This window comes from Vitis riparia, chromosome 1 (assembly GCF_004353265.1).
Source record: "Vitis riparia cultivar Riparia Gloire de Montpellier isolate 1030 chromosome 1, EGFV_Vit.rip_1.0, whole genome shotgun sequence".
In the NCBI taxonomy this organism is placed as follows: domain Eukaryota; kingdom Viridiplantae; phylum Streptophyta; class Magnoliopsida; order Vitales; family Vitaceae; genus Vitis; species Vitis riparia.
The window spans coordinates 10,209,425-10,235,938 of record NC_048431.1 but is presented as its reverse complement, the minus strand read 5'-3'; the positions used below and the strand labels follow the sequence as shown (position 1 = coordinate 10,235,938).

At 31.0% G+C, this 26,514-nt stretch overlaps 3 protein-coding genes across 6 annotated transcripts; all 3 read right to left on the bottom strand.

Annotated features, from left to right (window-relative positions):
- Nucleotides 1-852: 852 nt before the first annotated feature.
- LOC117912009 (WAT1-related protein At1g70260-like) lies at nucleotides 853-5,290 on the bottom strand. 2 transcript variants are annotated; one of them, XM_034826424.1, is made up of 8 exons: nucleotides 4,899-5,290; nucleotides 4,751-4,813; nucleotides 3,363-3,479; nucleotides 2,505-2,760; nucleotides 2,263-2,421; nucleotides 2,019-2,170; nucleotides 1,173-1,381; nucleotides 853-1,074 (listed from the first exon to the last, which is right to left on the bottom strand). In XM_034826424.1, the coding sequence occupies exons 1-7, from the start codon at nucleotides 5,087-5,089 to the stop codon at nucleotides 1,237-1,239; spliced, it is 1,083 nt and encodes a 360-aa protein (XP_034682315.1). In that variant the 5' UTR covers nucleotides 5,090-5,290; the 3' UTR covers nucleotides 853-1,074; nucleotides 1,173-1,236. The 2 variants fall into 2 exon arrangements, with proteins under 2 accessions (XP_034682315.1, XP_034682306.1); XM_034826415.1 differs by having other exon boundaries at nucleotides 853-1,070.
- Nucleotides 5,291-7,119: 1,829 nt separating this feature from the next.
- LOC117924985 (WAT1-related protein At3g28050-like) lies at nucleotides 7,120-11,715 on the bottom strand. 3 transcript variants are annotated; one of them, XM_034843761.1, is made up of 8 exons: nucleotides 11,447-11,714; nucleotides 11,283-11,345; nucleotides 11,088-11,201; nucleotides 9,144-9,375; nucleotides 8,902-9,060; nucleotides 8,445-8,596; nucleotides 8,051-8,277; nucleotides 7,120-7,350 (listed from the first exon to the last, which is right to left on the bottom strand). In XM_034843761.1, the coding sequence occupies exons 1-7, from the start codon at nucleotides 11,623-11,625 to the stop codon at nucleotides 8,106-8,108; spliced, it is 1,071 nt and encodes a 356-aa protein (XP_034699652.1). In that variant the 5' UTR covers nucleotides 11,626-11,714; the 3' UTR covers nucleotides 7,120-7,350; nucleotides 8,051-8,105. The 3 variants fall into 3 exon arrangements, with proteins under 3 accessions (XP_034699652.1, XP_034699644.1, XP_034699658.1); XM_034843753.1 differs by having other exon boundaries at nucleotides 7,120-7,338; nucleotides 11,447-11,713; XM_034843767.1 differs by lacking the exon at nucleotides 7,120-7,350 and having other exon boundaries at nucleotides 8,110-8,277; nucleotides 8,952-9,060; nucleotides 11,447-11,715.
- Nucleotides 11,716-14,416: 2,701 nt separating this feature from the next.
- On the bottom strand, nucleotides 14,417-18,762 carry LOC117921835 (WAT1-related protein At5g40240-like). The gene is made up of 7 exons (XM_034839793.1): nucleotides 18,413-18,762; nucleotides 18,264-18,326; nucleotides 17,999-18,112; nucleotides 15,920-16,151; nucleotides 15,677-15,835; nucleotides 15,359-15,510; nucleotides 14,417-14,666 (listed from the first exon to the last, which is right to left on the bottom strand). Exons 1-7 carry the CDS (start codon nucleotides 18,595-18,597, stop codon nucleotides 14,531-14,533), a joined length of 1,041 nt encoding a protein of 346 aa, XP_034695684.1. The 5' UTR covers nucleotides 18,598-18,762; the 3' UTR covers nucleotides 14,417-14,530.
- Between the last annotated feature and the right edge of the window lie 7,752 nt (nucleotides 18,763-26,514).

Sequence of the window (26,514 nt, the reverse complement as noted above, 5' to 3'; positions counted from 1 at the left end):
GATTTTGGCCTCCTTAAGACCTCCACTCTTTCTCCAGCTTTGATGTCTCCTCGATGGCTCATCTCCTATTCTATTAAAACCCTCCATCAATACTATATATATCATTATATAAGTTGAAACTTGTGTGAGCTGGAGAAGTTTTACTTCTATGCTCACTTAAAATGTAATACTTGTTCTTGTTTAACCTTAATAAATTTATCCATCACTTGAAAATAAACCAAAATTTTCTTCTTAGTTTTTCATATTATAAAGCATGACATAGACTAGTTTGATTTTCTTTTTCTAAATCAATGAGCATGACATTATTTCTTAAGCATCCAAAATAAATAATATTACATATTATTGTACTAGCCATTAGTGCTAATTAAAGCTAATGCTACTACCTCATTCCAATCTCTTCTAATAAATATAAGTAATAATAGATACTTAGGAACATGCTTGGATGCCAAGTTAGTATCTATCGAATTTATAATTCTGATCCTTAAAAGTATATAATGAAATTTAAGTCATTGGATGAGAGTATAAATAGTGGGATTGAAGTACCAAAAATGAGACCAAGGTATAAAGTAATGGAAATCAATTGCCTATGCTACACATTATGATTGATCTCACTTTTTAGTATAAATGGATTTGGTAGTGAACCCTCTTTGAAAGCATTATATTGATATGTGTGTGTCGACTATAGAGTAAGGCAAGTCGAAATGATACTTTATTTGATTTTGCATTTTTTTCTTATCAAAACATGGACTAGCATATTGGAGAAGCAAGAAATAATTTTATTATGGGGAATTGCAAGGATCACTTCCTAACAGTAAATAAATATTTTAGTAAGTAATTGGAAGTCAGCTAAAAGAAAGGAAAATCAAAGGAGTCTCCTTGCATTGAAAAAAACTGTTGCAAGTACAGTTTAATTACATTCTCTCTATCTCTGATATAATACAAACACAACCCCAAAACCCTACCTCTTTGAATGCAAATATATACAGCAAGTCCTGTTCCCAATCTATTAACACAAAATACATGTTTTCCCACAACCAATTTGCAAAGCACAATGAATCTGCCTCCAATCTCTGGCTAACACAAAATCAAGAAAACAAAAGACAAAATAAGGATTAGATTAGCATTTCAAACATCGATTATAACAACTATTAATGACATATCAGAATGCATACTTGTGAAAGCTTCTAATTCAGGAAACCTTTGTCTCCTAAGTTTCTGATAGCAGCCAGTAAGATTCTATACTTGCTCCTCTTCTTGCAATAGAGGGACCTTCTGCTCAGAAGAATCGATGCCTTCACAGCCTGCCTTCATGTCATCTTCTCTGATTTGTCCCCACATCAGAGTATAATACCCTATTCCAATTATGTATGCTCCTATGACACTGCATTCATATGATTAATAGTTAGTTATATTGACAATAACAAGTCAAATGATCATGCCTGGAACTCTATTGTTTAGATTGATTTTCCAAAAGGAAAGTGAAATTTTTGCTATCATGAAATACAAATTATGTGTGCTCAAAGGTTTTGCATGAAAATAATAGACAACCTATGCAGAATTTGCCACAATTGTCATGGGATCTCACTGGAAACCTGCAATTTCAAATGGAGAAACTCACGATAAAAAATTAAAACTATGGCTCTCAAGAGAGATTTTCCACTACCATTTTGTTCATTTCATCAAGAACAGCTAAACTCTTATATGACATACAAAAAGGTCAAAAACTTTGTCTGCATTAGAGAGCTAGTAGATTGAACTGTGTATTCTTATTATATATAAGGGGAGTGCCTTAGAAGTAGCTACCAGCACTAAAGCCTAACCTCCTTATAATCCCCAGTTAGATTGCTGGGATTTGGTAGGAAAAGGGTAACGAAATAATGAAACCGAATATGAGATTGAGACAAAAGCTCCCATTTTTTTTCCTTTCTATTCGTAGTAATTTTAAGAAAATAGTATAATGTTTATTGAGGACCTTACTAGCTAGCCAGTTGGTGAGTGTGAAAACTGAGGTCTTTTACCTTCCATAATGAAGACTGTCTCCAAAGAAGATTACACTAGCAATAGATGCAATGATAATCCCGAATGGCTTGAACATGGGCACATAAAAAGGGCCCTTGTTGTGCATGCACCATATATGAACACTGCAACGAATTGCACTCCCAAAAATTGCCTATTAATGCACCAAATGTCTAAATCAGTAAGGTCATTGAAACCCTTTAGAGTGATGCATATGTATAAAATTCAAGTTTGGTATGTGCTTACTGATAGAAAAATGAGAAGGAGCTCCATGTTGAGCTCCAACTTCCAAGCACTTAGATTTCTCTCTGCAACAAAAGCCACAATTGCACTTTGGATTGTCCCCATTGAAGTATATAAAGCGGCTATGGTTATCGGTTCTGGATATTGTTTGACAGTGCCCACCTGATCAAATAAAAGGAAATTTTGAGTCTCCATATCTTTCCCAAGAAACTAAACAATGAGTGTATGACGTCAAAGAATTATACCTGGATTATGCCCCATACTGAAGCAGATAAAGAAGCGACTGCAAGCACAATGCCTCCAAGAGCCCAGTATTCTGGTGTTGAGGAGAAGATGAAATGTCGAGGAATGAGTTCGAGATGATGGAAAGGTGCAGAAAATGCTGTTTTCCTGACAAGTGGACCCTTGTAAAGAATCATTAGAGTTCCTCCACTGATGGATATAAAGGTACCAATGATTTTGGCTTGGCCACTTGTTACTCTCCAATCCAGCTTTGTTGTCCTAAAACAGTCAAACTGAATCAATATACCATGCCCTGAGAAAGAATGATGAATAATACCAGGTTTCCTGAATAGATTCACTAAGGTATTTCTCCAATTTTATTTCGCTAGAACCGGTGGGAAAAAGAATCCAAACAAGCATATAGGGAACTGATCATTTTCGACCAACTTGAGCTTCGTATGGATCGATGGGGAGAAGTGATCATTTCTCCATATTTATCCAGGCCGAAGCTCATCAATAATTTTCACTTTTGGGCTTCTTTGAGCTTCTCTATATGAACTGGTAGACATTGATCACCATTGATCATTCCAACCTCTCACCAACTCTGCAGCAGGCCCCGTTTAAAAGAAACCAAAAACAAAAAAGGCCTAATTTTTAAAAATATCTAGCAACCATCAAAAGGTTCATGACTACCATATTAGAGGTCCAATCCAAAATATGGTCCACTTGTTAATTAGGCCACATCCCATTAAAATATTGATTCCTAAACCAGTGTTGATGCAGCTCACCATAATCCAGACAATTTTCTCATTCTTTTTCCCTTTATGGGCATAATCAAAATAGAGATTCAAAATAAGAAACGGGTGTTAAGGAAAATTAACCTGAGAATAATAGCAAGCACAAAAGAAAATGCAGGGATCAAGTTGCCCATTCCACATGCAAGAATGGGTGAGCTGTAGCTTAGGCCAGTGAAGGCAAAAATCTGAGCTATGGTTATCCTGCAACAGGCACAAACAGTCAATTTGAATTATCCTTCCAGGCACATAAACTAATGCACCAAAACCTTAAGTTTAGGCGCCCCGTCAAGTACGTCAAAAAACTGATCGCTCCGTCGGCCAACTGTTCTTAACACTTAAAATAAAGCCAGCCTTTGTATACTAATGGCCCTGCCTTAAGATTTTCAAATGAACCAATCAAATACTTTTTTTTTTGGCTCTTCTTAACACTTAAAATAAAGCCAGCCTTTGTATACTAATGGCCCTGCCTTAAGATTTTCAAATGAACCAATCAAATACTTTTTTTTGGCTCTTCTTAACACTTAAAATAAAGCCAGCCTTTGTATACTAATGGCCCTGCCTTAAGATTTTCAAATGAACCAATCAAATACTTTTCTTTGGCTCTTCTTAACACTTAAAATGAAGCAAGTATTTAAAAGTTGCAATTAAATACTGCTCAAGGGAGTTATAGACTATTTGAGGCTATGTTTTATTTCCGAAAAATATTAGTTTAGTTATGAAAAATATTAAGATTATCTTTGATGGTTTTACAAAAAAATATCAAAGAAAATTAAATATAATTAAAACAAATCAAAATTTTATATATCTTTAAATTATTTAATTTTTTTATTGATGACTTAAAAGATGTGAAATGAGTTTAAGATAATATATAAAAATAATTTATTGCTTCAAATTTTTTGAGAATCAAATATAATGTATGAAAAATAAAAATAAAAATAATGATTCTATCATATTTAATTTTATTATAAAAATAAGAAAAAAAATAAATATAATTAATTAAGTTTGAAATTATTTACTCTTTACACAAAGAAATTAAAATAAGTATAATAAATTTGCAAAAAATTAATTTATTAATTTAAATCTATTTTTTATTTTTTTATTTTTTTCTATTTTCAAATATTTCTAAAATATAATTATTAAGTGTAAAAAAGCTATGCTAGTGCTGAACTCCAACAGAAGTTTGATGGAGCTCCAATATTAAATGGACACCTGGACCACTGGTCCATCCGTGTGCTGTCGGGTCATACACTGAAGTGACATCTAATATGAATGGAGCTCCACGCGGCCGGTATCAACAGAACACCTGGATCACGGGTTAGTTTGTCCGAGATAGTGTCCTGATTCCTGAACAACTCCTCAGTTTGCGTGGATGTGACGTGAGCGAGAGATTGATCAGTGTGTGTATCCTTGTGTGTGTGGGAGAGAGGCTGTGCGAGTGTGTTCGTTAAAGAAAGAGAGAAAGAGGAACATACCCTGTAAGCCCGAGGAAGAAAAATCTAGTGAGGAGAGGGAAGGTGAAGAAGGACTGCTGCGTCCTGCAAATAAAAAGAAGATGAAGTGTTAATAACTAATAAATCAACAGTTATGGCAACTGGCTTGCCTCAAGAAAAAGAAGTAGACCTTCGAAACATGAGGGAATAAGGAAGGAGAATGATAGAGGAAAGAGCATTGGAATAAACCACGAAGACGAATTGGCTCATCCCCTTCGCCATCACTGTCTTGGTCATAATTGTCAGCCCCACTGTGCAACCTTCCATCAACACCATCACTGAAAATGGTATTACTTCCCATAGCCTCATTCGCACCTCCATCTCTCCTTCTCTCTCTATATCTTATTCACACTGAATATAGATAGAGAGAGAAAGAGAGTGAGTATTAGTATTTATGGAGAAGCAACGAGTTTCTTACATGGGGAGAGAGAGAATGAGAGAAGGCCTGTGATAACCTTTCAGGTAGCGCTGAAGCTACCTGTGATGTGGAAAAAACTACTCTGGGTGTCCCAAACCATAAACAAAAGGAGATAGCTGACGTGCATAAGTCTTATTATATAATGATAATGGGTATCATTTCGGGCAAAACTTAAGGCACATCTTCAACTTTTAGTCGCTTTCCCTTTTATTTACATAATTTCTTATCAATTTTCTATTATTAATACCATGACCCACACCCCCAAATCTTGTAATCTTTCGTGGAGGCTCTTTGTGGTTTACATTCAAAAAGACCCCACCAAGAAACAAATATCAAATTCAGTTTTGGGGCCATGTCACTCCCACCATGTAAAAAACTAGAAACCCTAGCCTCTGGCATTTGTTCTCCTCTTGGGGAGAATTGTATATCATTTTGGCTCTCCCATCTGTACCTAACTCCTCATCAACTGTAGACTTGAGGGAGATGCAATATCCCAGGACCCAGGTGAGGTTTTGGCTGGACCCGGCTTCGGCAACAAGAAAACTTACCCAACAGGTCAATGGGTAATCAACTAGGGTCATGACCAACATTGCCACCCACTATCTTACTCTCACTTTTTATGGTGTTATATCAAATATCAACCACAGATATGTATCACATAATTTAATCGAAGTTATTGATCTTAAGCCACTTTCGTTTTATTAGATTTCTTGTTCTTTTCATGATTAACCAAGAAGCCTATAAATGACTCAGAATATATGTATTAAACTAGAAGAAAAGCCAGCTGCCTTGTAGTTTTATGCTGATACCAAACAAGCTGGATGAATTGCAGAAACTATGAGGGGCCAGATGGCTTGGTAGCCGTTCCACGGCTAAATGTACATTATGACAATTTCTTTTTTTTTTTTCAACTGTTCATATATACATATCACCAATTTCTGGGGTTCAAAGGGTCAGCTGGTTGATTTCACTTAGGTGTAAATGATTTTATTTTAGAGATATTTTTATTAAAAATTTTAACTAAATTATGAAATGTCTTCATATTACATTTAACCTTCAAACACTTCTTATTCTATACCACATAAGAAACTCCTTCAAACGGGAGGAAAAGACCGAAATACAAATCATCGCATCTGTTTTTCTTATCAGATTAAAAATAATGATTTAAGATATATATATATATAACATTTACATTTTTTTTAAGTCTTCTCAAATTTGTCTTCCTTCAATCAACATTTGTGAACTTAAAATAAAAAATGTGAAGAGAAAGGATGCTGAAACAAGATTTAGATAGGGCCATAGACATCACATCATTTCCTAAGTCAGCATTCAAATTCAAGAGGGCAGTCAAAGGAGGTATCTGTTTCTTCCTGGAAAACAATATACCTAGTCCATGTACGCCCGCCTGGCACGCGTGCACATTATCCTCAAACTAGTTTTATATATTGGAAAAATGTAACATACTGCCGATCGTGGGGCTAGCCAGTAAGAAGCTCAAAGGGCATAACAATAGAAAATTTTCAACAAATTTGAGTACATCATTCTTCGGTTTTCATGAAGCATCCAAGCTAGCCACTAAGCTCGCCTCGTTCCATTTAAGATGCTAAAGAAACTCAAGGAAATGGAGAAGATATTTTGTATTGTATAGTCCCACTGGGTTTGTCAATGCTTTGTATGAGAAAGAAGAGTATATATATCAACCAATGCCTGGTTTAGGAGGCTATTTGCCTATGGAATGTGGAGCAAAGGAAACTCAATACTTTTAAGCAGGGCCAGTTCTTGGACGTGCCCCCCATGTCTATGACTCCATTGGTTCACACTACATGGAAAAGAACACGTTCATGCCACATCATAGACTCCATACATGGACTCCTTCCACCCTTCAGGCCACTGCCTGCTAATATTAATGCCAACACCATAGAAATAGAAAAAATTATCATGAAAAATGTCAAATGTATATATTTATTTATAATGCCTCGTACATTTCACTAAAAAAGGAAGACTATCCAAGTAAACGCATTGACATAAGAATACATCAAGGGATTCAAACCCAACCAAAAAAGAAAAAAGAAAAATAGTATTTGAATGACCAACAAATTATATCACCTTTGGTAGTTCAAAAGGATATATGACAGTTGTAATCAGCCGCCACCTGCATAGATGCCTGATCAAATTAGCACAATTTTAATTATAGTGTCCCTTGAAGAATTATTTAAAAGAACCAAGAACCAAGTTTCCAACAGACTTTGAGAAATATATATATATATATATTTATAATGCCTCATACATTTCACTAAAAAGGAAGACTATCCAAGTAAGCGCATTGACATAAGAATGCATCAAGGGATCGATTCAAACCCAACCAAAAAAAAAAAAAAAAAATAGTATTTGAATGACCAACAAATTATATCACCTTTGGTAGTTCAAAAGGATATATGACAGTTCGAAAGGATATTAGCACAATTTTAATTATAGTGTCCCATGAAGAATTATTTAAAAAAAGCAAGAACCAAGTTTCCAACAGACTTTGAGAAATGGTATACACTGTTAGGGAATAAGATCCACGTTTGTAACTAGACTTAGAATTGGTTTTTGGCCTTTGAATGTGAAATGGGCTCTAGTGAGTTCCAATGTTCCAATGAAGTGTATGCTAACCTAGCCAAATAACTGGGTCAACGACAAATATTAGAATTGAGTTGGTTTCACTCAAGCCATTTTCCAGCATTGGTCTGGGCCATTGGATTTTCCAATAAGCAAGAGACCTGTAGGTAAAACCAAAGCCCATCTGAAAATAATGCAGCACCAGGTTTCCTAGAGTGGTTCACTTGTTAATTCTTTGTCCAGATAAAATAAATGGAGATTACCTTCTTTTTTGGCAAGGATAGGGCCCTTCATTTACCATACAAAGAGTTCATTTCTTCAATTTTGTTTGGGAAGTGAGGGACCTTCAATATAGTTCTGCAAGAGAGGGGCCTTCTGGCTAGTTGATTCCAAGCTCCTCACCCCAATGTCCTCATCAATCTTCTCTTCCTTGGCTTTTCCCCACATCACAGAATAAAACCCAATAACAATTACAGTTGCTCCAATCAAACTGCACAAATTTAAAATACAATAATGACTGATATCTCCTGCACTCTGTAATAAAATAAGAGAAAAATACTAGGAATAATTTTAAATGAGAAATTCCTGAACACATAATCAATCAACAATACATTACCATTGTCAGAGAAAAAAGCTTGTGTAATATATAAACTTTACCTTCCCATATAGAAAGTATCTCCTAAGAAGATAACACCCATGGCAACTGCAACAACAATACCCACTGGCTTGAACATGGCAACAAAGACAGGTCCTTTCTGGTGAACACACCATGTAATAGCGCCAACTTGAAACACATAGCCAAACACTCCCTACATTATTACACATCAAAGTTAAGTCAACAGATGGGCACTACAGAAGATGAATATCCAGTGAGTGAAATAATTGTGACCTTGAGGAACATCATCCTTCATATCCATTTTCACAGTCCACTAACACATTGACCGTGTAGCAGTTGGTTTTATTGCCCCGCAAAACAAAAGGACTGGATTTTAGTGGGCCATATAATCGAGGTTTGAAAGAAATGATGAAACTCATGCCCATAAAATAACTTCATGACTTTCACCATCTTTAGATGTTGAAATCAAACAAACAGTGGGATTTTTTATCTGCTTACTGAATACATCACAGCAATGAACCTTGTACTAGGTTTTAAGCTCCAAGCACCTGGGCCTCTTTCCATAATCAGAGAGGCTGCCGCAGATTGAATGGCAACAAAGAAGCAGTAATAAAAGTTTATAATCAGCTCTGCTGGGTATTTCTTCAGAATTGACGCCTAGAAACATTTAAAAAAAAATCATGACTTGTTTATCTTGCAACTGCTTTCCACTTTCTGCAAGGGGTTGTCATGAATTTCACCTGTAGAATAAGCCATGCTGAGGACATCACACAATCAGCAGCAAGGAGCAATCCTCCAAAGACCCAGTTTGATTGTTGTGAGAGAAAAAGTTGATCAGGAAAGTTGGAAGGTGAGGGTGTCATCAGAATTGGAGAACCCTTGTAGAAAGTCACGATGAATGCCCCAGCAATTGACACTACAGTTCCCATGGATTTTGCTATGCTACTGCCTCTCCAATCTAGTCTTTCCATCCTGAAAGAAATCATTTGAATCAATTTTGAGCCATATATAGCAGTAAATAGTTCATTTCAAAGAGTGTTATCAGTCTGTTGCTGTGACAAAATTGTACACCATAAGCTGACTGCAGTTCAGATTTAAAACATCAATTTCTTGAAAGGGCAAAGAAACCAACAGAATAGATCCTGAACAAGCTGGAATAGGAGAAACCATTAAGGTGGACAGATTTTTGGTTATAAAGATAAAAATAAATAAATAAATAAAAATAAAAACCACCCAATTTGTAGCACCATGAATTCCTCAAACATTCCTTGCCTTGATCTCAAGAACAGATGCCATGGGTTTGTTTAGAATGTTTTCAAAACCATTCCCAAAACACAAGTGAAAACAATCTAAAACAATCAAACATGTTTTCTAAAAACAACCTGTTTTTAGAACAATTCTCAAAAACTTGATTTGGAAACAATTGACAACTAAATGTATTTTCATGTTTTTCTATTCTCAAAAGAAAAAAAAAAATATGTTCTTGAGAATAGTTCCCAAACATGGTCTATGATTCCAGTGATCTTCCCAAGGAACCAAGGAAGAAGACTAAATAACAAGAGAGTTATTAGGGATGCAATAAGAACCATAAACACCCCAAGTACTTCCCTCAAGGCTAAATATTCATACTTTCTTGTTGAGTCTGCTTCCATAGTCAAATATATACCATCAAGCAGACAGCCACAATGATCTCTAACAAAAATTCTTAATGTAGATGTTAACCTATGAATGGTAATTGAAGTTGTATTTGTTGTCTGAGTGTTTTTTCCATGTATTCTTATGGAGGGGGTGCAAAAGATGGAGATTGTGAATATCCCACAGCATTATCAAGGCATTGAAGACACCAGAAATCAATGGGCCTCATCACTCCATGTTGTAACTGTAGACCAATCAATTCACATTAGAGGAATGGAATTTTACTTGAGAAACAGAGGCTCAATACTCACCAACCAGTAGGTTCTAGCCTGAATAACTTCTACCACTGGGTATGCCTTTTAAAAGTTTGAATTTAGCCCAAATAATTCTCTGAATCTAACTTCTTTCAAAGATTTCCTTTCATAGTCAGGTAGGTCCCAAACATTGTCAATGGATTGAGTTCTCTGAAGTTGAATACTAAAAGAATGCATGGGCAGAACTCACAGATCTTCCAAAGTGCCTACACAGATACCCTGTTACCAACATTTGACTAAAAACTTGTTAAAGGGAATTAGGTCTGATGGATGAATGATCATCACATAGAGTTAATTTTTCATGACCGGGTTCTAAGGTTATTGTTAACTCCACAGTATACTGGTCACTGAACAATGAATAAATGGAAGCCCGCTCTGATATGATGAAAGATCCAACGAGTAAATTTTAAGAAAAACTCAAACAAAATCCAAAAAACAAAACTTTTCAAATCAACAGAACCCACCTTTACAATGCTGAAAAGATTGTAAGAACAAAACTGTAAGCATGGACCCACTATTTGCAGGATATCCCAAATCACCCCTCTTTTAGTGGAGAAACATTAAACTCATCACTAAACCCATGTTTTGCTATCCTGAGATAATAAGTTCCACAAAGTAGCCAGAAATTATACCCACCAAGACCAAAGAGAATGGCAATTAGGATTCTTAATATTTACTAGAGAGGGTGATTATAGTGTGCCAAATGAGAGAGCGTGAGTGGAAAGCTAGGAGAACCTGAAAATGATGGCAAGTATGAAGGTAAAACCTGGGACGAGGTTGAGCATCGCTGTCCCAAGCGTAGCAGAGCTATACTGAATACCAGCATACCCAAATATCTGCGCAAAAAAGCTGTCAAAAAACGGATCAACCAAAACAACCCCAGTATACAATTTCAGTTGCAAGCTTAAAATAGATAGGATTAAGGACTACCCAAGTAGGGCAAGCAAGAAGAATCCGCTGAGAAGTGAGAAGGTGAGTTGAGGACGCGGTGATCTGCCAAAAATTAGATGAATTGTTGTCGTTTATGATTGGTATTCCAAGAGGAATGGGAAGAGAAAGAAAAAAAGGGAGAGAGAGAGAGACAGAGAGAGAACCTGTGGAAGAGCAGGCAAGAAGGGAGGAGAATAAGGGAGGCGAGTGTATTGGAGTAGAGAATGAAGACCAAGTTGGGCATACCACTTGATATGGCGGCTTTGCTAGCAATCATCAGACCCACCTGCGCAAACTCTGCCATCACCATCCCAGCATACGCTGCTGCGCCCTTCATCCCCATCCTTCCTCAGCAACCCACTCGCCCCTTGGGCCTTCACCAGTCACCACTCTGTCTTATTCTCCCAAAGACGCAACCCACCCTACACCTAGGAATCTCTATTCAAACCCAAAGTCAGAGATCAGAGATCCCGTCTTTAATTCATCCCCGCCATTCGAAAATCTCATCCACGTCATATTATCTTTGGACATCGAAAATTTATTTGTTCCAAAATACCAATTTTAGCTTCGTTGCTACTGTTGTTTTTAAAATTGTTTTTAAAAATTGGTTTTAACTTAAAAAAACAGAAAAAATAATAATAATAACGGTTTTTTGATACTTTTTTAAAACATCGGGTTTGGGAAAGACTAAAAATCTATTTTGAATTGAGTTATTTTTCGGATCTTGATTTTCTAAAAAAATTATTTATTTAATTTATATAATATTATTTAAATTTAACTCAACTTTTATTAAAATAAAAAATAATTTTTTAATTACAAATAAATGAAAAAATAAATTAGTTTTTAGTTAAATATAAATATTAATATTATAATAAAATTATAAATTATTAATTCTTTAATCAAGAAATAATTGCATAAAAGGGGAATAATAGTCATAACTCATTTTAGACTCAATTGTGTTAATTATTATTATTATTATTATTATTATTATTTTGCATTGAGCAATGTTTTTATAATTGAATAAGTGATTGAACAAAAAAAAACTATCGATTCATGGTTATAGTCGAACCGATAACATTATAAATTAGAATTTATATATTATATAAAATTTTAAATAATTATAAAAAATTAAAATTATATATAATTAAAAATTTTAATAATATTTCATTTTTATATTTGACATATCAAATTCAATGATGAAGAGAAATATAAATATATTAATATTTTAAACTTTATTAAATAGAACATTTATAATATTTAAATATAAAGATATATTTAAAATGAAAAAAATTATAATATTTAATTTTATTTGCATGTCTTTTGTATTTTATTATTTTGAAATTATTATATTAATTAATTTATATTATTTTTTAATTATATTATATAATTATTATAAAAATAAATGTGAAAGTGTTATTATACTTCTATACAATAAAAATTTGAAAAAAAAAATATCAATTTTGTTATATATTTTTATTTGCAAATATAACAAAATTAAAAAACTTCATAACTTAATGGTTAAGTTTAAATTTTTACACTTGAATGTCTCAACTCAAACTCTCCAACTTGCAAATATTTTTTCTTCTCACTAACTAATCCACATAAAAAATGAATAAAAAATATGTCGGGATTGTGAGGGTATAAAAAGTGTGCAAGAATCATTAACTCGTAAAACTAAAAGCTTAGGTTTAATGACAAATGGGCTGGATTGGCTCCTCGTAGAGTAATCTGGTTCCCTCATCATTGGTTCAATTGGTTCGATTCTAGTTGAACCCTTGGCTGGTTTAATTAGCCAGACCAAACCAAAATTGTGATCGATCAGTCTAGTCTGGTCCAATTTTTAAAACTATGTTATTGAGTCTAATTATTTAACTCATTAATAAGTTCAAAAAATTAAGCCTTATTTGATTTAAAATTCATTTGTCTAGAAAAAATAAACTTGGAATTTCCTAAATGCATTATAAATTTTATTTGATTGGGAATCTATTTTTTTTAATCAAGAAAATTAAGAAAAAAAAATATAGCTCTCTACAGAAGAGAGGAACATGATTATTCTAACTAATTTTTTTCATAAATTTATTATATTATATGTATTTGAGTAGATCATTAATCTTGTTAATGAATCAATACATTACATTTTGCTTGATTTGGAATTAATTTGGTCTATAAAAAAAGTTTAGAGAAATATAGTTATGAATAAAGAAGGAACATATCAAAATCATTCCTAAAAAGTTTTGGTTCATGGATTTTAAATATTAATTGGATAGGCTTTGATTTCCTTTACTTTTTACTATTAATTGGATTGGTTTTTATAGAATATATGTATTAAGTGTTGTTGATTTGAAATCTATTGGCTTAATAAAAAAATTAAGAGAATTTAAAGGAAATTAAAAGAAAGATTGTTTCCATTCTATAGTGGTTGGTGGAGAGTAATAAAAAAAATGATATTTTATTTTATTTACTTCTTTTTATAATTTTGTTATATTTTTATTTTTGTTTCTCTATATTGTTTTATCTTTTCAAAATAAATTCTACTAGTTCTTTGAAAACTATTATTCCACACTTTGTTTTTAAAGATGGTTTTTATACAAGTGGTAGACTTATTTTGGAAAAGATTTTCTTTTCTTTTTTTTGAAAAATTAATTAAAATAACATAAGTATTAAAAAAAAATTACTTCCTAAAATTTTTTTAAAATTTTTTTATCATAGTCCAAAAAGAAAGAAAAGATAATTAATAGGGTTTGAGTGGATCATGCACACAATTTTACGAAACAATGTTTGTTAGCGTTGAATTACTAACTTTTCTAAAAATTTAAGTTTTTATTGTAGAAAAACTTATGTTAATATCTAACGAAACAAATAGGAGAAATACAAATTGCAAAAAAACGGCTCAAATACAAGTCTCTTGCCAAACCAAGCTCCAGCACCATGTTGAATTACCAATATTTTAGAAAGTTTAAGCTTCTAGGATTTGAGTTCGGATTCAATACGCATATCAATCTCCTTGAAAATTAGCATCTACACAATGTAATTGTTATTTTTTATGGGAAAATTTATGCATGAAAGCTTTATACTTGAATTGACCATTCTAATCAATAATTTACAATAGGAGTCAGAATTTGATGAACCAAATCTGATTTGCAACGAGGTGTGATAATCTTATTCAACTTGGGTGTTGAAGGCACATAACATGATTATACAGTAGGGACGAAAATAAAAACCTACTATTCATGCTAGTTTCTATTTCTCTATACGGATACATCTGTCTGGTTTTGCAAGAGAGGGACCTTTCGGCTGCATTCTAACCTACCTTCTTCTGCCTCTTTTGCCTTTCCCCACATCACAGCATAAAATCCACTTACAATTATAATTGCTCCCACCAAACTGCAACCACATTCCACGACAATGCCACTCACATTTCCAGCAGAAGACAGAATGCAACCAAGAAAAACGAATATCCAGCTCAAAATAACACACACTTTTCAAATTTCTACTACGGTTATGGATGCAATTGGGATGAATTGGCTCGACTCAATTCTATGTTTGAATGGATTTGGACAATGTTTTTTAATACTTGAATTGAGTTGGTTTTGGGTCAAGATTCCAACTATTCAAACTAATTTAATATTTTATATTATTTATATAATAATATTTATTTCTTTTTATTTTTTTAAGAAAAAAATATCAAATTATAAACATATTTTTTATTTTTCATAATATACCATTTTAAGATTTTGTTATATTTATTATTTAAATCTTAATATAAATATATAGAATTAAAAAAAAAAAATTATAGATGAATTTTGAATTATATAACTAGATCAATCCTAAGTTTAACCTGATCAGTTCAAATTTATCCTAAACTTAGAAGAATGAGGTCGAGTCGGATTGAGTTCGTATTAATAGTTTCTTAATTCAGATCAGATTTGGGTTAGATGTTAATCTAACCAATCCATTCAAATTGCAATCCTAATTTTAGCTATTCGTTTCACATCTATTAGCAATAGCATAGCCATGTAAATGGGCACAAATAAAAACTAATGTACAATAAGTTTGGAGATTTAGATCAACCATACCTTCCAAGATGAAGAGCATCCCCTGAAAAGATGACGCCCATGACAAAAGCGAATACTATCCCTAAGGGCTTGAACATGGAACAAAAGAGAGGTCCGGCCCTCCGCACGCACCATGTACACATGCTGATGCGGATTACATTTCCAACAATTGCCTACGTAGCGGAAGATTCAACTTCGTTACTAAATAGGCATGGGGTATATATGTATCCTCTGCAATGTGATTCCCCCACTGAATTCTTATTGATTCCAAGGGGGAGGATATGCACTACCTTGGGCTTGGAAATGTAATAAAATTAAGGGAATTTGTTGTTTACTCACGGAATATAAGACAGCAAGCAACCCCACATCAAGTTTTAACCTCCAAGCGCTAGGGTCTTGTTCTGCAACAAGAGAAATTGCCAAAGATATGATAGAAATAAAGAAGCAGTAGAAAAAGGTTATGGTCAGCACTGCTGGGTGTTTCTTTAGGATTGTGGCCTGCAAAAGCAAGGGGAAAAGTATATTATTTGAGTTTTTTGTTTTGAATTTAATTTCAGCTCCAAAAGAAAAAGGGAAACTAACCTGCAAAATGTACCACATTGAAGCCAACAAAGATTCATCAGCAAGAAGAAATCCTCCAAGGACCCAATGTGATTGGGATGAGAAAATTTGGTTAGATGAGTCAGAAAATGAGGATGAGAACATGACTGGTGGGCCCTTGTAGAATGTCACAACAAATGCCCCTGCAACTGATACCAAGGCTCCCACTGATTTAGCTAGGCTACTTGATTTTTTCAATTCTAGTTTTTCCATCCTAAAAACACACATTTGAATCAGTATCAGTCTCATACTTCGTAATTCAAACCATGGCATATTTGGTTAGAAAGGCAAAATAATTCCCAACTCAGAAAAATAACCCCTGCCCTTGAAAACCTCAATTTATTTTTCCTTCCAATTCTCCTTTTTTTTTTTTTTTTTTTTTTTGTCCCCTTTATTTTCCTTTGTTCTCTTCTTTATTCTTCCCTCTAATTTTTTCTTCTCACATCTTGTTATCTCTCCAAGTATAGCATCATCCATCGATAACAATTAAGCATAAAGAAAGTTGTTTAGATTTAAAAATCATTATGGAAATTTTTAACCAATAGACAAATTTGAAGTTTATTTTATAAAAAAATAACGGATTATTATTATTTATTTTAGAGTGTATTTGACAATAATTTTAGAAAACATTTTTAGTATTTTAAAAAAATTTTAAATATTAAAAATATTAGAAACACTTCCAATAATCAATGTCACACTGCTTTTAACAATTAACTAGATATTTTCTATATAGTTATAGTATTATTTTTACTTTTTTCCTTTTAAAATGATTTATTACTTCTTAAAACCTAGTATTTTCAATATACTCTACAACAACATTTACCTATCCAATTTCTTCAAACTTTAATACAAGGGTGCAACTCAAATGGGTTAGATTGATAATCAACTCAAACTCATATGTCTAAACCCAATCCAACCATTTTTTTTTTAACTGGCTTAAACCCATATTAGTAAATGTATACTCAATTTGATCGGGTTAATGAGTATTATATAAATTTAACATTTATTTCACTAATTACTTTTATTGATCAAACTACATTTAACAAATAAAAAAACTATTAATAACACTTTATTTAACTAAAAATATATAATCTTTGCAGATGAATATGTTAATATGTAAATTTATATCACCCTTTAGTTGGTTAATTTAATAATTATAATTCTATGCAACAATCATTAACATGAATCAAAAGTTCTAAAATACAAACAAAAATAAAATAAAATAAAAAACCAATAGGACATTTTAAAGTAATTTCCTAGTAAACAATCAAATTAAGAGTCAACGATATACTTCATGCATATTTCAAGAAGAAATTGAAATTTCAATTAATAATCATTATTCAAACAACCCATCACGACTAAAAAAAGAATAGCTTATTTAACACGCTCCTAGAAGTAATTTAAAACATAATAGCAAAATAAAATCTCAAAAACAAAAATTAAGAAAGACAAATTGATTATTCATAAAGTCAAAATAGCCAACTCTTTTAAGGTAATATCAATTCTAATGTTATATCATTTCCTATAACATCTAAAATGAAATGGACATTAATACATTCTATTGGTCGACATTTATTTATTTAGTACAATACTATTAAATTAAATTAAATTCGGTTCGATATTTTTTGTCTAAATCCAACCAAAAAGATAAATTACATAATTTAAATTAAAAAAAATGGTTTGGAATTGGGTTGGATCTAGCTCATTTAGTCTTGAATATCAAGGCAAAACAAAATATCGAAAAAAGATCGATAATCTACAAAAGCATGTAATAACAATGGTAAGAACCTTAGAGATAGAAAATTATCCCACCATGAAGTTAGAAAAGAAAAGAAAAAGAAAAAGAAAGCCAGGATTGGTCGTAGTGAATAATTTTAGGCATCTTATTTGCAAAAAAAAAATTTCAGAGCTCGTACCTGAAATTTTGTGGTCTTTTTGCTTATAGATGTATATATCAACATCATAGCACCATCCTTATTAATTTTTTCTCTTTTTGAGAAGTAACCTAGAAATTAAGGCATATTGGATGGTGTTTTTAATCCTTAAGAACAGGAGCAAGACCTGCAAATGACGGCAAGTATGAAGGTGAAGGCTGGAACGAGGTTAAGCATTGCTGAGCCAAGTGTAGGAGAACTGTACTGGACACCAGCATATCCAAATATTTGAGCAAAACATCTGCAAAGCAAAAAGAGGCAGAAGTCACCAAGCCTCTCTCTGTCCAGAATGGAACTCCACTTGGAAGTTCATTTCCATCCAAAATTTCTAGCCAAAATAAAACCCACATGAGAATTCCATAAATAAGTTTAAATTGTTGGATTTTACAAACCCAATCAGGGCGAGCAAGAAGAATCTGCAGAGAATGGAGAAGGTCAGTGGAGGCCTTGGAGACCTGCCGGAAATGACCAGTCAAAAAAAGAAAACGTCATAAAAAGTGTCAGTTGCATGAAGGAATGAAAAACAAAAAGAGATAAAGACCTGTGGAAGAGAAGGGAAAGGGGGAGAAGGATGACGGCAGAGATGGCGTTAGAGTAGAGAACAAGGACGAATGAGCTCAGGCCATTGGACATAGCCATTTTGCTCACTATCATGTTGGTAACTTGAGTAAACACCACAATCACCATTCCCAGAAAAGGCAGTGAAACAGTTCCCATCACTCCCATTTTCCTCTCTCTCTCTCTCTCTCTCTCTCTCTCGAATTGCCTTACTTGGTGTTGGGATGAGAATTAAGAATAGCCCTGAAGATATCTCTGTTATATAGATCATCACATCATTTGGCTTGATTATGATCTTGATCTGAGCTCCAACTTAAGATAACATGCGGGAGAAAGGGGACCTATATGGCCGGCCTGAATCTCCAAGGCACAATGATTGACAGGGCAAGGGACGGCAAGGGACGGGACCACATATTGGTCATCTCCAAGATGGCGTCTCCAAAATCAGAGAGAGGCTGGAACAACGTCCTTTCGAACTGACTTTTGATACGACCTCATTTTGATATCCTTCACGCTCGCTATTTTCAAATTGCTTGATGCTCCAAGTCATAAATCAACCCTCCCTCGTACATCATAGCTGTGAAAAGTGGGAGATGGATGAGAAAATATGAGCTTCCATACAAAAATGCTAACTATGTACTTAACAGAATATCCGGATCATTAAACCTAAAAAAATTAAAATTTTATTTTGAACCTTGGTTTTACATACCCATTTTTCAATTAGTTAGGTGGAGACTATTTCCAATAAAATCACCCTTTGAGTAGACAGGTGGAGACCTTTTTCAGCAATCACTTGTTGATTAGTTAGGTTGAGATCTTTTCTCCTTTGTTACATTAAAATGAGACAACTGTCATTAATAAATGGTTAGAATAAAAATTGCCTTTTTAGAATTTGTCTTTTCAATTAATTAATCTTTACAATCTAAATAAGGTCTTTAAAAAAAAATTCAAAAGAAAAATTATAACCTATAGTACTAAATGTTCCTAAAATACTTGATTGGTGAGAATTTTTAAAATGCTTCTTCGTGAAGATTTATTTGCTAGCTATTTAGTGTTACTTGGAATTTATGTACTAATTAATTGTTTGACGTTCCAATGCCTCATTAGGACTTATATGTGTAGTTCATGAATCAAAGAAATTTAATCAAATTTTAAGTTGCCACTTTTCATCAAATTAAATTATGAGGTAAATATAGATGTATTGTTGTGTATGGGATAGTGCAAAGTTAGATTGTTCATAATTGTTATCAGAGCAAAAAAAAAAAAAAATCATCCATCGATCATTCTTGAAGGAACAATTTGTAATGTCTCACCAATGCAACCTAGATATACTCCAAGAAGGGGTAAGGGAGAATATGAGTTGAGTGTTGGTTACTTCTTCAAAACTTTGACTAATGTGAGAAATGAATGCAATACAATAAGTAAAGAAGGATAAGGGAGAAGGTATTGCAAATGATATTTATAGTAGTTGAACAATTCATCCGTTCTCTTCAATTTCAATCCAACTTTAGAAGCAATCCACTAATCTTCAAAAAATTTAAACCAAGATTTTCCTTGTACACTTGGGTTTTAATATTCCATTGAATTAACTTTTATAATTATTTTTTTAAGTGACTGCTCGTACTTAAATATCCCTCTTAAGTTCCTCAAAAGAAATAAGAATTTATAATTCTTAATAGCAAGATAAACTCACAAGATATAAGAGAAATCTAGGAATGGATCAAAGGTGCACTAATAGATTTGCAAGTTGTTTAAATTGGATTCACTCAACAAGACTTAAATGAGAATTTTTGGTAAGTAGGCAATTGAATACTTAAGTTCTCTTATTCATAAATGTACTTCCAAGCTCATATTTGTGTGTAGGAAGCTCAAAACCCTTGTTATGCTCAATTTGGGTTTAACTAGTTGAACAATTGGTTTAATCGGTCGAGCAACTAGTTCAATTAGTTAAACATCAATATGCCAACCCTAGGAGCTATAAACCCCTTTGACCAATTCCTAATCGGCTCAACCAATTCCCCTTGTAGCTTGATCGATTGGAGAATTTTGTAATATTTGAAGTTAAATAAAATTTGAGAAACCACAAGAATGCTTCCATAAATTTTATAGACCCTCTAAATATGTTTTTGGAGAGATTTAGGCCTCACTTTTGAATAAAACATGAATTCATCCATTTAAAAATAAAATAAAATAAAATCAATTCAAGGCATGTTTTGGATTATTTTAAAAAGGTTAAGTGTGAAATATTAAAACTAGCCCTAAGGCACCGTAACCAATGTAAGCCAAGGTCCTAAGGCCTTCAAAGTGTCCAAGTCTTCATTTATCCATGATTGTCCTTATTTGATACTTGACTTATAGCTTATTAATTCTTTAGAATCCTCAAAAATAAGCTTAATGAACTATTAGTATCATTAACTTTATTTTGTTATTATTAAAGCTTGATAAGGAAAAGCTTGGGCTAACACAATTATGTTATGTTTGACTCTAAAAAAATTAAAAGAAAAAATATTAAGAAAAATAATGTTCTCATATTTGATTTTATTTTAAATAATATTAAAAAATCAAATATAATTAAAATCAATTATAAATTTATGTATTTTCAAATTAAATTAAGTGAAACAAGTTTAAAATAGCAAAAAAATAATTTATCCATTCTATATATTTTTTTTAATTTCCTTTCACTTATTTTCCATCGAATTTTTAGAAGACCAAAAACAACCTTAGTCACCCTTGTGGAGATGGTCAATCATTCCTTTAAGTGGTGCATTAATAGGCTTTTAAGATTTTGTGGATTAATTGATCAGTTCTTATGGACGATTAATCAACCACATTGGAGACTTGGAAGCATTTTTATACGATATGATTGATTAATAGGTTCTATTGGATTATCAATTGTTCACTCTGCTGGACATATTTTATACTGGGACCAAATTGGTCTCCTTGGATTTTTTAAATTCAAATTTGATTTTTAATTTCTTAAAATATCCAAAATCATCTTGGCCCAAAGGTGACCATTCTAGGATTATTTTTTTTACATAAAAAGTACCTTGTTAAAATAAAATATAGTAGCACTATGTGAAGCATTTAGGAGAGATATTAATGCTTTCCCTTAGATAACCAACCATTGATCAAGTTGCATTAGAGAATATCAAGAATGTACAAATCTGAATCAAACTAAAAGGATATTTGATAAATCAATTTAATAACTTAATATGTTTTAATAATTTAATTTTAAGTTATTAAGTAGATTAAACATTTTTGGTAAAATAACTTAATATTATAACTTAAATTTACTTTTAACTTTAAATATTAAGTCAAACTAATTAGTTTATTCTCAATTTCAAATATTTTTTATTTCGTTTACCCACACTAGTGTGAGTAAATTTTTGAATTATGATTTCACATTTATTACTCATTTTTTATAATAAATATTTTATCATTATCTTATATATCTACAATATTTTAAATATAGATGTTTTATAAATAAATTTATAGCTTAAAATTAATAAAAATAAATATAAGTTAAAATCAATGAGATAAATATTAGTTAAAATTAATGAGAGTAAATATGTTATTTGATGATTTAAAATATATATTTTAAGTTAATTTTACGAAACAATCTTACTACTTAATACTTAAAAGTAAAAAAATAAATAATTAATTTTAACTTAATAATTTAACTTAAAGTCAACTTAAATTATTAAGTAATGAGTATTAAATTTTATCAAACACCCATTAAAAGATTTTTTGTAAATCAACATAATAATTTAATAACTTAATTTAAGTTATTAAGTAGATTAAACATATTTGATAAAACAACTTAATATTACAACTTAAAGTTAAAATAAATTTAAATATTAAGTTAAAATCATTCATTTATTTTTAATCTCAAACCTTTTTACTACATTTGCCTGAGAGTACATTTTACAATCATGATTCCACACCCATAACCCATTTTTTTTATTGTAAATATATATATATATATATATATATATATATTTTATTATCTTATATATTTACAATATTTTAAATATGGATGCATGTTTAACAAACAAATTTATTATTTAAGATTAATGAAAATAAATATTAATTAAAATTAATGAAGTCATAAGTGTTAAGTTTTGCCAAACACAAATCTCATGAATGATATGCGCGCACACTATGAATCTAATAAAATTTTGTAACTCTTGATATCATTTATTGGACTACTTTTTATAACATAAGGCTAGTACTAAGGAAAGACTTTTTGAAGAATGTTTTCACACTAAATTTTATTATTAGACTTTTTCAAGAATGTTTTCATACTAAATTTTGTTGTCAATATGTGTGATTATGAACTTAATTGTTGAGCTTTGTTTCTCATTCTCTAAATTGGATTTAAAGTTGGTTGAAAATCAATCATAGCTAACTAGGAGGCCAATAAAAAATTAAATAAATAAATAAATCTAATCTCTATCTATTAACCTCATTTTACATAGTTATATAATCAAATGCACATTTTCCATTGGTATCATAGTGGGTCAAAACTATTTCCCAATCCCCACTTTTCTTTGGAGGATTATGAAGCCACAAAGTATGGACTCTTACATTAGTTATCCACCTTTCATCAATAAAAATAACAAACACCATTGGAAACTCAAGAAGGGATTTTTTTTTTTTTTTTTTTTTGCATATAATGTCAAATGAAAAAGTTTAAAGCCATTGAATTTTTATGTTCACCTCTATTGGTTAATACAAATTTTTGAAGGGTTTTGGATGGTGTTAAGCCTAAAGAAGAATGAGATACATAAGATAATTCAAATAGAGAATGTAAAATGTTAAAGCCTTATACAATATTAATTTTTAGTGTGAACAATCCTGAGTTTCGTTACCATTAGCAAATCAACAAAAAATGTCTAGAATATACTTTTGTCATTAAATGAAAAAAAGAATACTCAAAGTAGGTGCTATAACACGTTATTCAATAGATTACACAAGTGCATTAGCTAGGAAATGAGTCTAACTTTAAAAATCATATCTTAAATATTAAAGAGGGTAGAAACTCTAGTACTATTCCTAGCATGTCTAAGGGTCAAGTAAGCAAAACTCCAAATGCTAAACAAGTGGGGGCGATGAAAAATGATTCAGTGTAGTACCTATAAGGCTATAATAACACTGAAGACTTATAATATGACTAAAAATAAGTAATTTTGCTCTACATTTGAGGAAGCCACACTTCGAGATGGGAACATAGCCTTGGTGAGGAGCAATTGTTTAGTTGAAAGGCTAAAAGTCAATTTAATTAGTATCAATCATATTTGCAATAACTAATTTGGTGTGAGGTTTTCCCAAAAAAGAAAAAAAGAAAAAAAGAAAAAGAATAATAAAAAAACAAGTGTGAAGTGTAGATGATCAAGTAAAATGATTTGTCACATCCCAAAATTTGAATTGATCGTCAAGCTTAAGATCAACATCGCGCTCTTGATTTCAAACCTATAAATATGAACAAGAAGAAAAGATATGAATTTCATATTAATTAGACTCCATTGATTCTAAAAAAAGTCATATTATACAACATATCTTAAAGAAGCCTCGATAGATAATTTATCATATATGCCATATTAATAACTCAAATAAAAGAGCATAAGAAAGTATAGCATCTTATTCCACAACTCATCTTATCATGCATTAAATTTAATTAAAAGTGATGAATGAATTAATTAGAAGTGTTTATTCTAACATTCACGCTCAAGAGCCTTCGTCCTTAGCCTCTATTATATCATAAAAGTTACGTTTGATTGGTGGGATATGATAAAATAAGATTTATACATCCTAGGATATCATATCTCATTGAATAAGATATGTATATCCTAAGATTTGATTTCCAATAGGATATGATATTATTGGATAAACATATTATATGAATATAATATTTTAAAATAACATATCCAATAAAATATGTTATATTATATTATATTTATATTTAGTTTGTGAAATGAATAAAAATTAATATGAAATACATATTATGTTTTCACATTTAAAATAAAAATTATATCACATTCAAATATTTTTTATTTAAAAAAAAAATGAAATTTCATTTATATTTAACCATATTTATGATTAAAATATTTAAACTTTAAAAGTAATTTTTTTATGTTATTTAATATATATAAATAATATATATATATATATATATATATATATATATATATATATATATATATATATATATATATATTATTTTAGTTTTTCTTTTTTAATCGTAAATTTAATTTATAATAAAAAAAATATTATATAAAATGAATATATTAAAAATAAAAAATTAATAAAAAATAAAATTTTGGTACATGAGACATATATATCTCATATCTTCCCATGTCATTAACATATCCTATGTAAAATATATGAAAAATAGAGGGTGGATAATATATCACATCACTTATCCTATCACATATTTGGTTAAACATAAAATAATATAAGTGATGAGATAATTTATCTTATTTCATCACTAACCAAATATAAGATAAAATATATTATATCTTATCTCATTTTATATCCGATCAACCAAACGTAGCCTAAAGATATATCCGAAGGGGTTTTCTGAAGGAATATTTTGAGTCTTTAACTGGTAAGGGCAAAATACTTTTCATCCTTTCAAAACCCTCAAGCTAGGATCATTGCCATGTAGTATATTAACATCCATAATTATCATATTTGTTTAATATACATATTAATGAGTAAAATAATATGATATGACTCGAACATTATTAAAAAAAAAAAGTTAAATCAATGAATGAAATTAGCTATAATGCCAGCATAAAAAAATTTCCAAAAAAAGAGGGAAAAATAATTAAGGTTATAAAAATCTAAAATATAAGGAGTAATTTTGTAGGATGGGTGTAATCACTGTAATGGGTAACATAAGGACATTTTTTTTTAAACCTTTTTTTCATATTAAATTTTAATAAAAACCATTGATGGGCAAAGATATAATGTTAGTGGGGGGAGGTCTCACTCCCCTTCCAAATCAGTCCAAAGATGAAATGATTTGCAGAGAATCTAGCTAACGCATTCAAAGAAAAGGCTAAGAAGTTGATTGATTGAGATAGGGAGGAGAAGCAGTGCTCATCTCAACTATTTTGTTGTGAAGTTTCAACACTGTTTTTTCTTTTTTCTTTTCCTCTTCTTTTTCTTTTTGGAGAATGATATCATACACCATTTTCAATTTAAAAATTAAATCCCCAAAGGCAGTTAGGTAGCGACAAGATGAATGTTTTGAAACCCAAGGGTTTTTGGCTTCAACCCCTTTTATATGCAAAGGAGACTATCTATGCATGTAAAAACAAAGGATTATCATTTTCCATGGCTTCTAACTCCTAAGGATGGAAAATTCCAAACTGACGGTGACTTGAAAGATTGTCATCCATGCTTTTAATATTACCTTTGATTAAATATTAGATATATTTTTACATATTATGATTTTTTTTTTTAAATACAAGTTTAAAAATAGTTTTTTACTCTTTAGAATGAAAAAAAAATAGAAAAAAAATATTTCAAGTAAACATTTTTTATTATTTTTTAAAAATAATCATACAAATATAAAAATTGATTAAAAATAAAATATCATGGATAAGAAATATTTTTAGAACATATTTAAAAACATCGGCATTGCAAATAAACTTTTATTTTATGGAACATTTTTAAAAACATTTTCTCAAAAACTATTTTTCATAATTTTTTTCAAAAAACACTTCAGATCGATGAAAATGGGTTGTAATTTAGCATACCAAATATTTCAATATAAATTGCTTAACTCGATCAACTTCCAAATTTTGTAACTTTCTAACCCTTCCTTCTCTATTCAAATTGTGGACATTTTTGTTTCTTATGTTAATTTTCTAGTCATGATACTTGGATTGTGGATTTGGGTGCTGTAAACCACGTGACAAATAATCCAAATTACTTACTAAATATTATCTCAAACTTTCAGTGACCAATTTGTCTTTTTTGCAAATGATTCCTTTAGCCTATCCTTTGTTAATATGAAATTATTTTTTTAATAATAATTTAAGGAAAATACTTGTCATGTTAATATTTTATTATCTT

Excerpts from the sequence above, each read along its gene's own strand:
- LOC117921835 (XM_034839793.1), bottom strand. The coding sequence starts at position 18,597 with ATGGGAGTGATGGGAACTGTTTCACTGCCTTTTCTGGGAATGGTGATT. Across the intron at positions 18,327-18,412 it reads CTTTCCCTTCTCTTCCACAG|GTCTCCAAGGCCTCCACTGA; the intron begins GTCTTTATCTCT and ends CATTTCCGGCAG. Across the intron at positions 16,152-17,998 it reads ATACTTGCCGTCATTTGCAG|GATGGAAAAACTAGAATTGA; the intron begins GTCTTGCTCCTG and ends GTGTGTTTTTAG.
- LOC117912009 (XM_034826424.1), bottom strand. The coding sequence starts at position 5,089 with ATGGAGGTGCGAATGAGGCTATGGGAAGTAATACCATTTTCAGTGATG. Across the intron at positions 3,480-4,750 it reads TTCTTCCTCGGGCTTACAGG|GATAACCATAGCTCAGATTT; the intron begins GTATGTTCCTCT and ends TGCCTGTTGCAG. Across the intron at positions 2,422-2,504 it reads CAGTATGGGGCATAATCCAG|GTGGGCACTGTCAAACAATA; the intron begins GTATAATTCTTT and ends TTATTTGATCAG.
- LOC117924985 (XM_034843761.1), bottom strand. The coding sequence starts at position 11,625 with ATGGGGATGAAGGGCGCAGCAGCGTATGCTGGGATGGTGATGGCAGAG. Across the intron at positions 11,202-11,282 it reads TTCTTGCTTGCCCTACTTGG|CTTTTTTGCGCAGATATTTG; the intron begins GTAGTCCTTAAT and ends GTTTTTTGACAG. Across the intron at positions 8,278-8,444 it reads GATACTTTCTATATGGGAAG|TTTGATTGGAGCAACTGTAA; the intron begins GTAAAGTTTATA and ends AAATTTGTGCAG.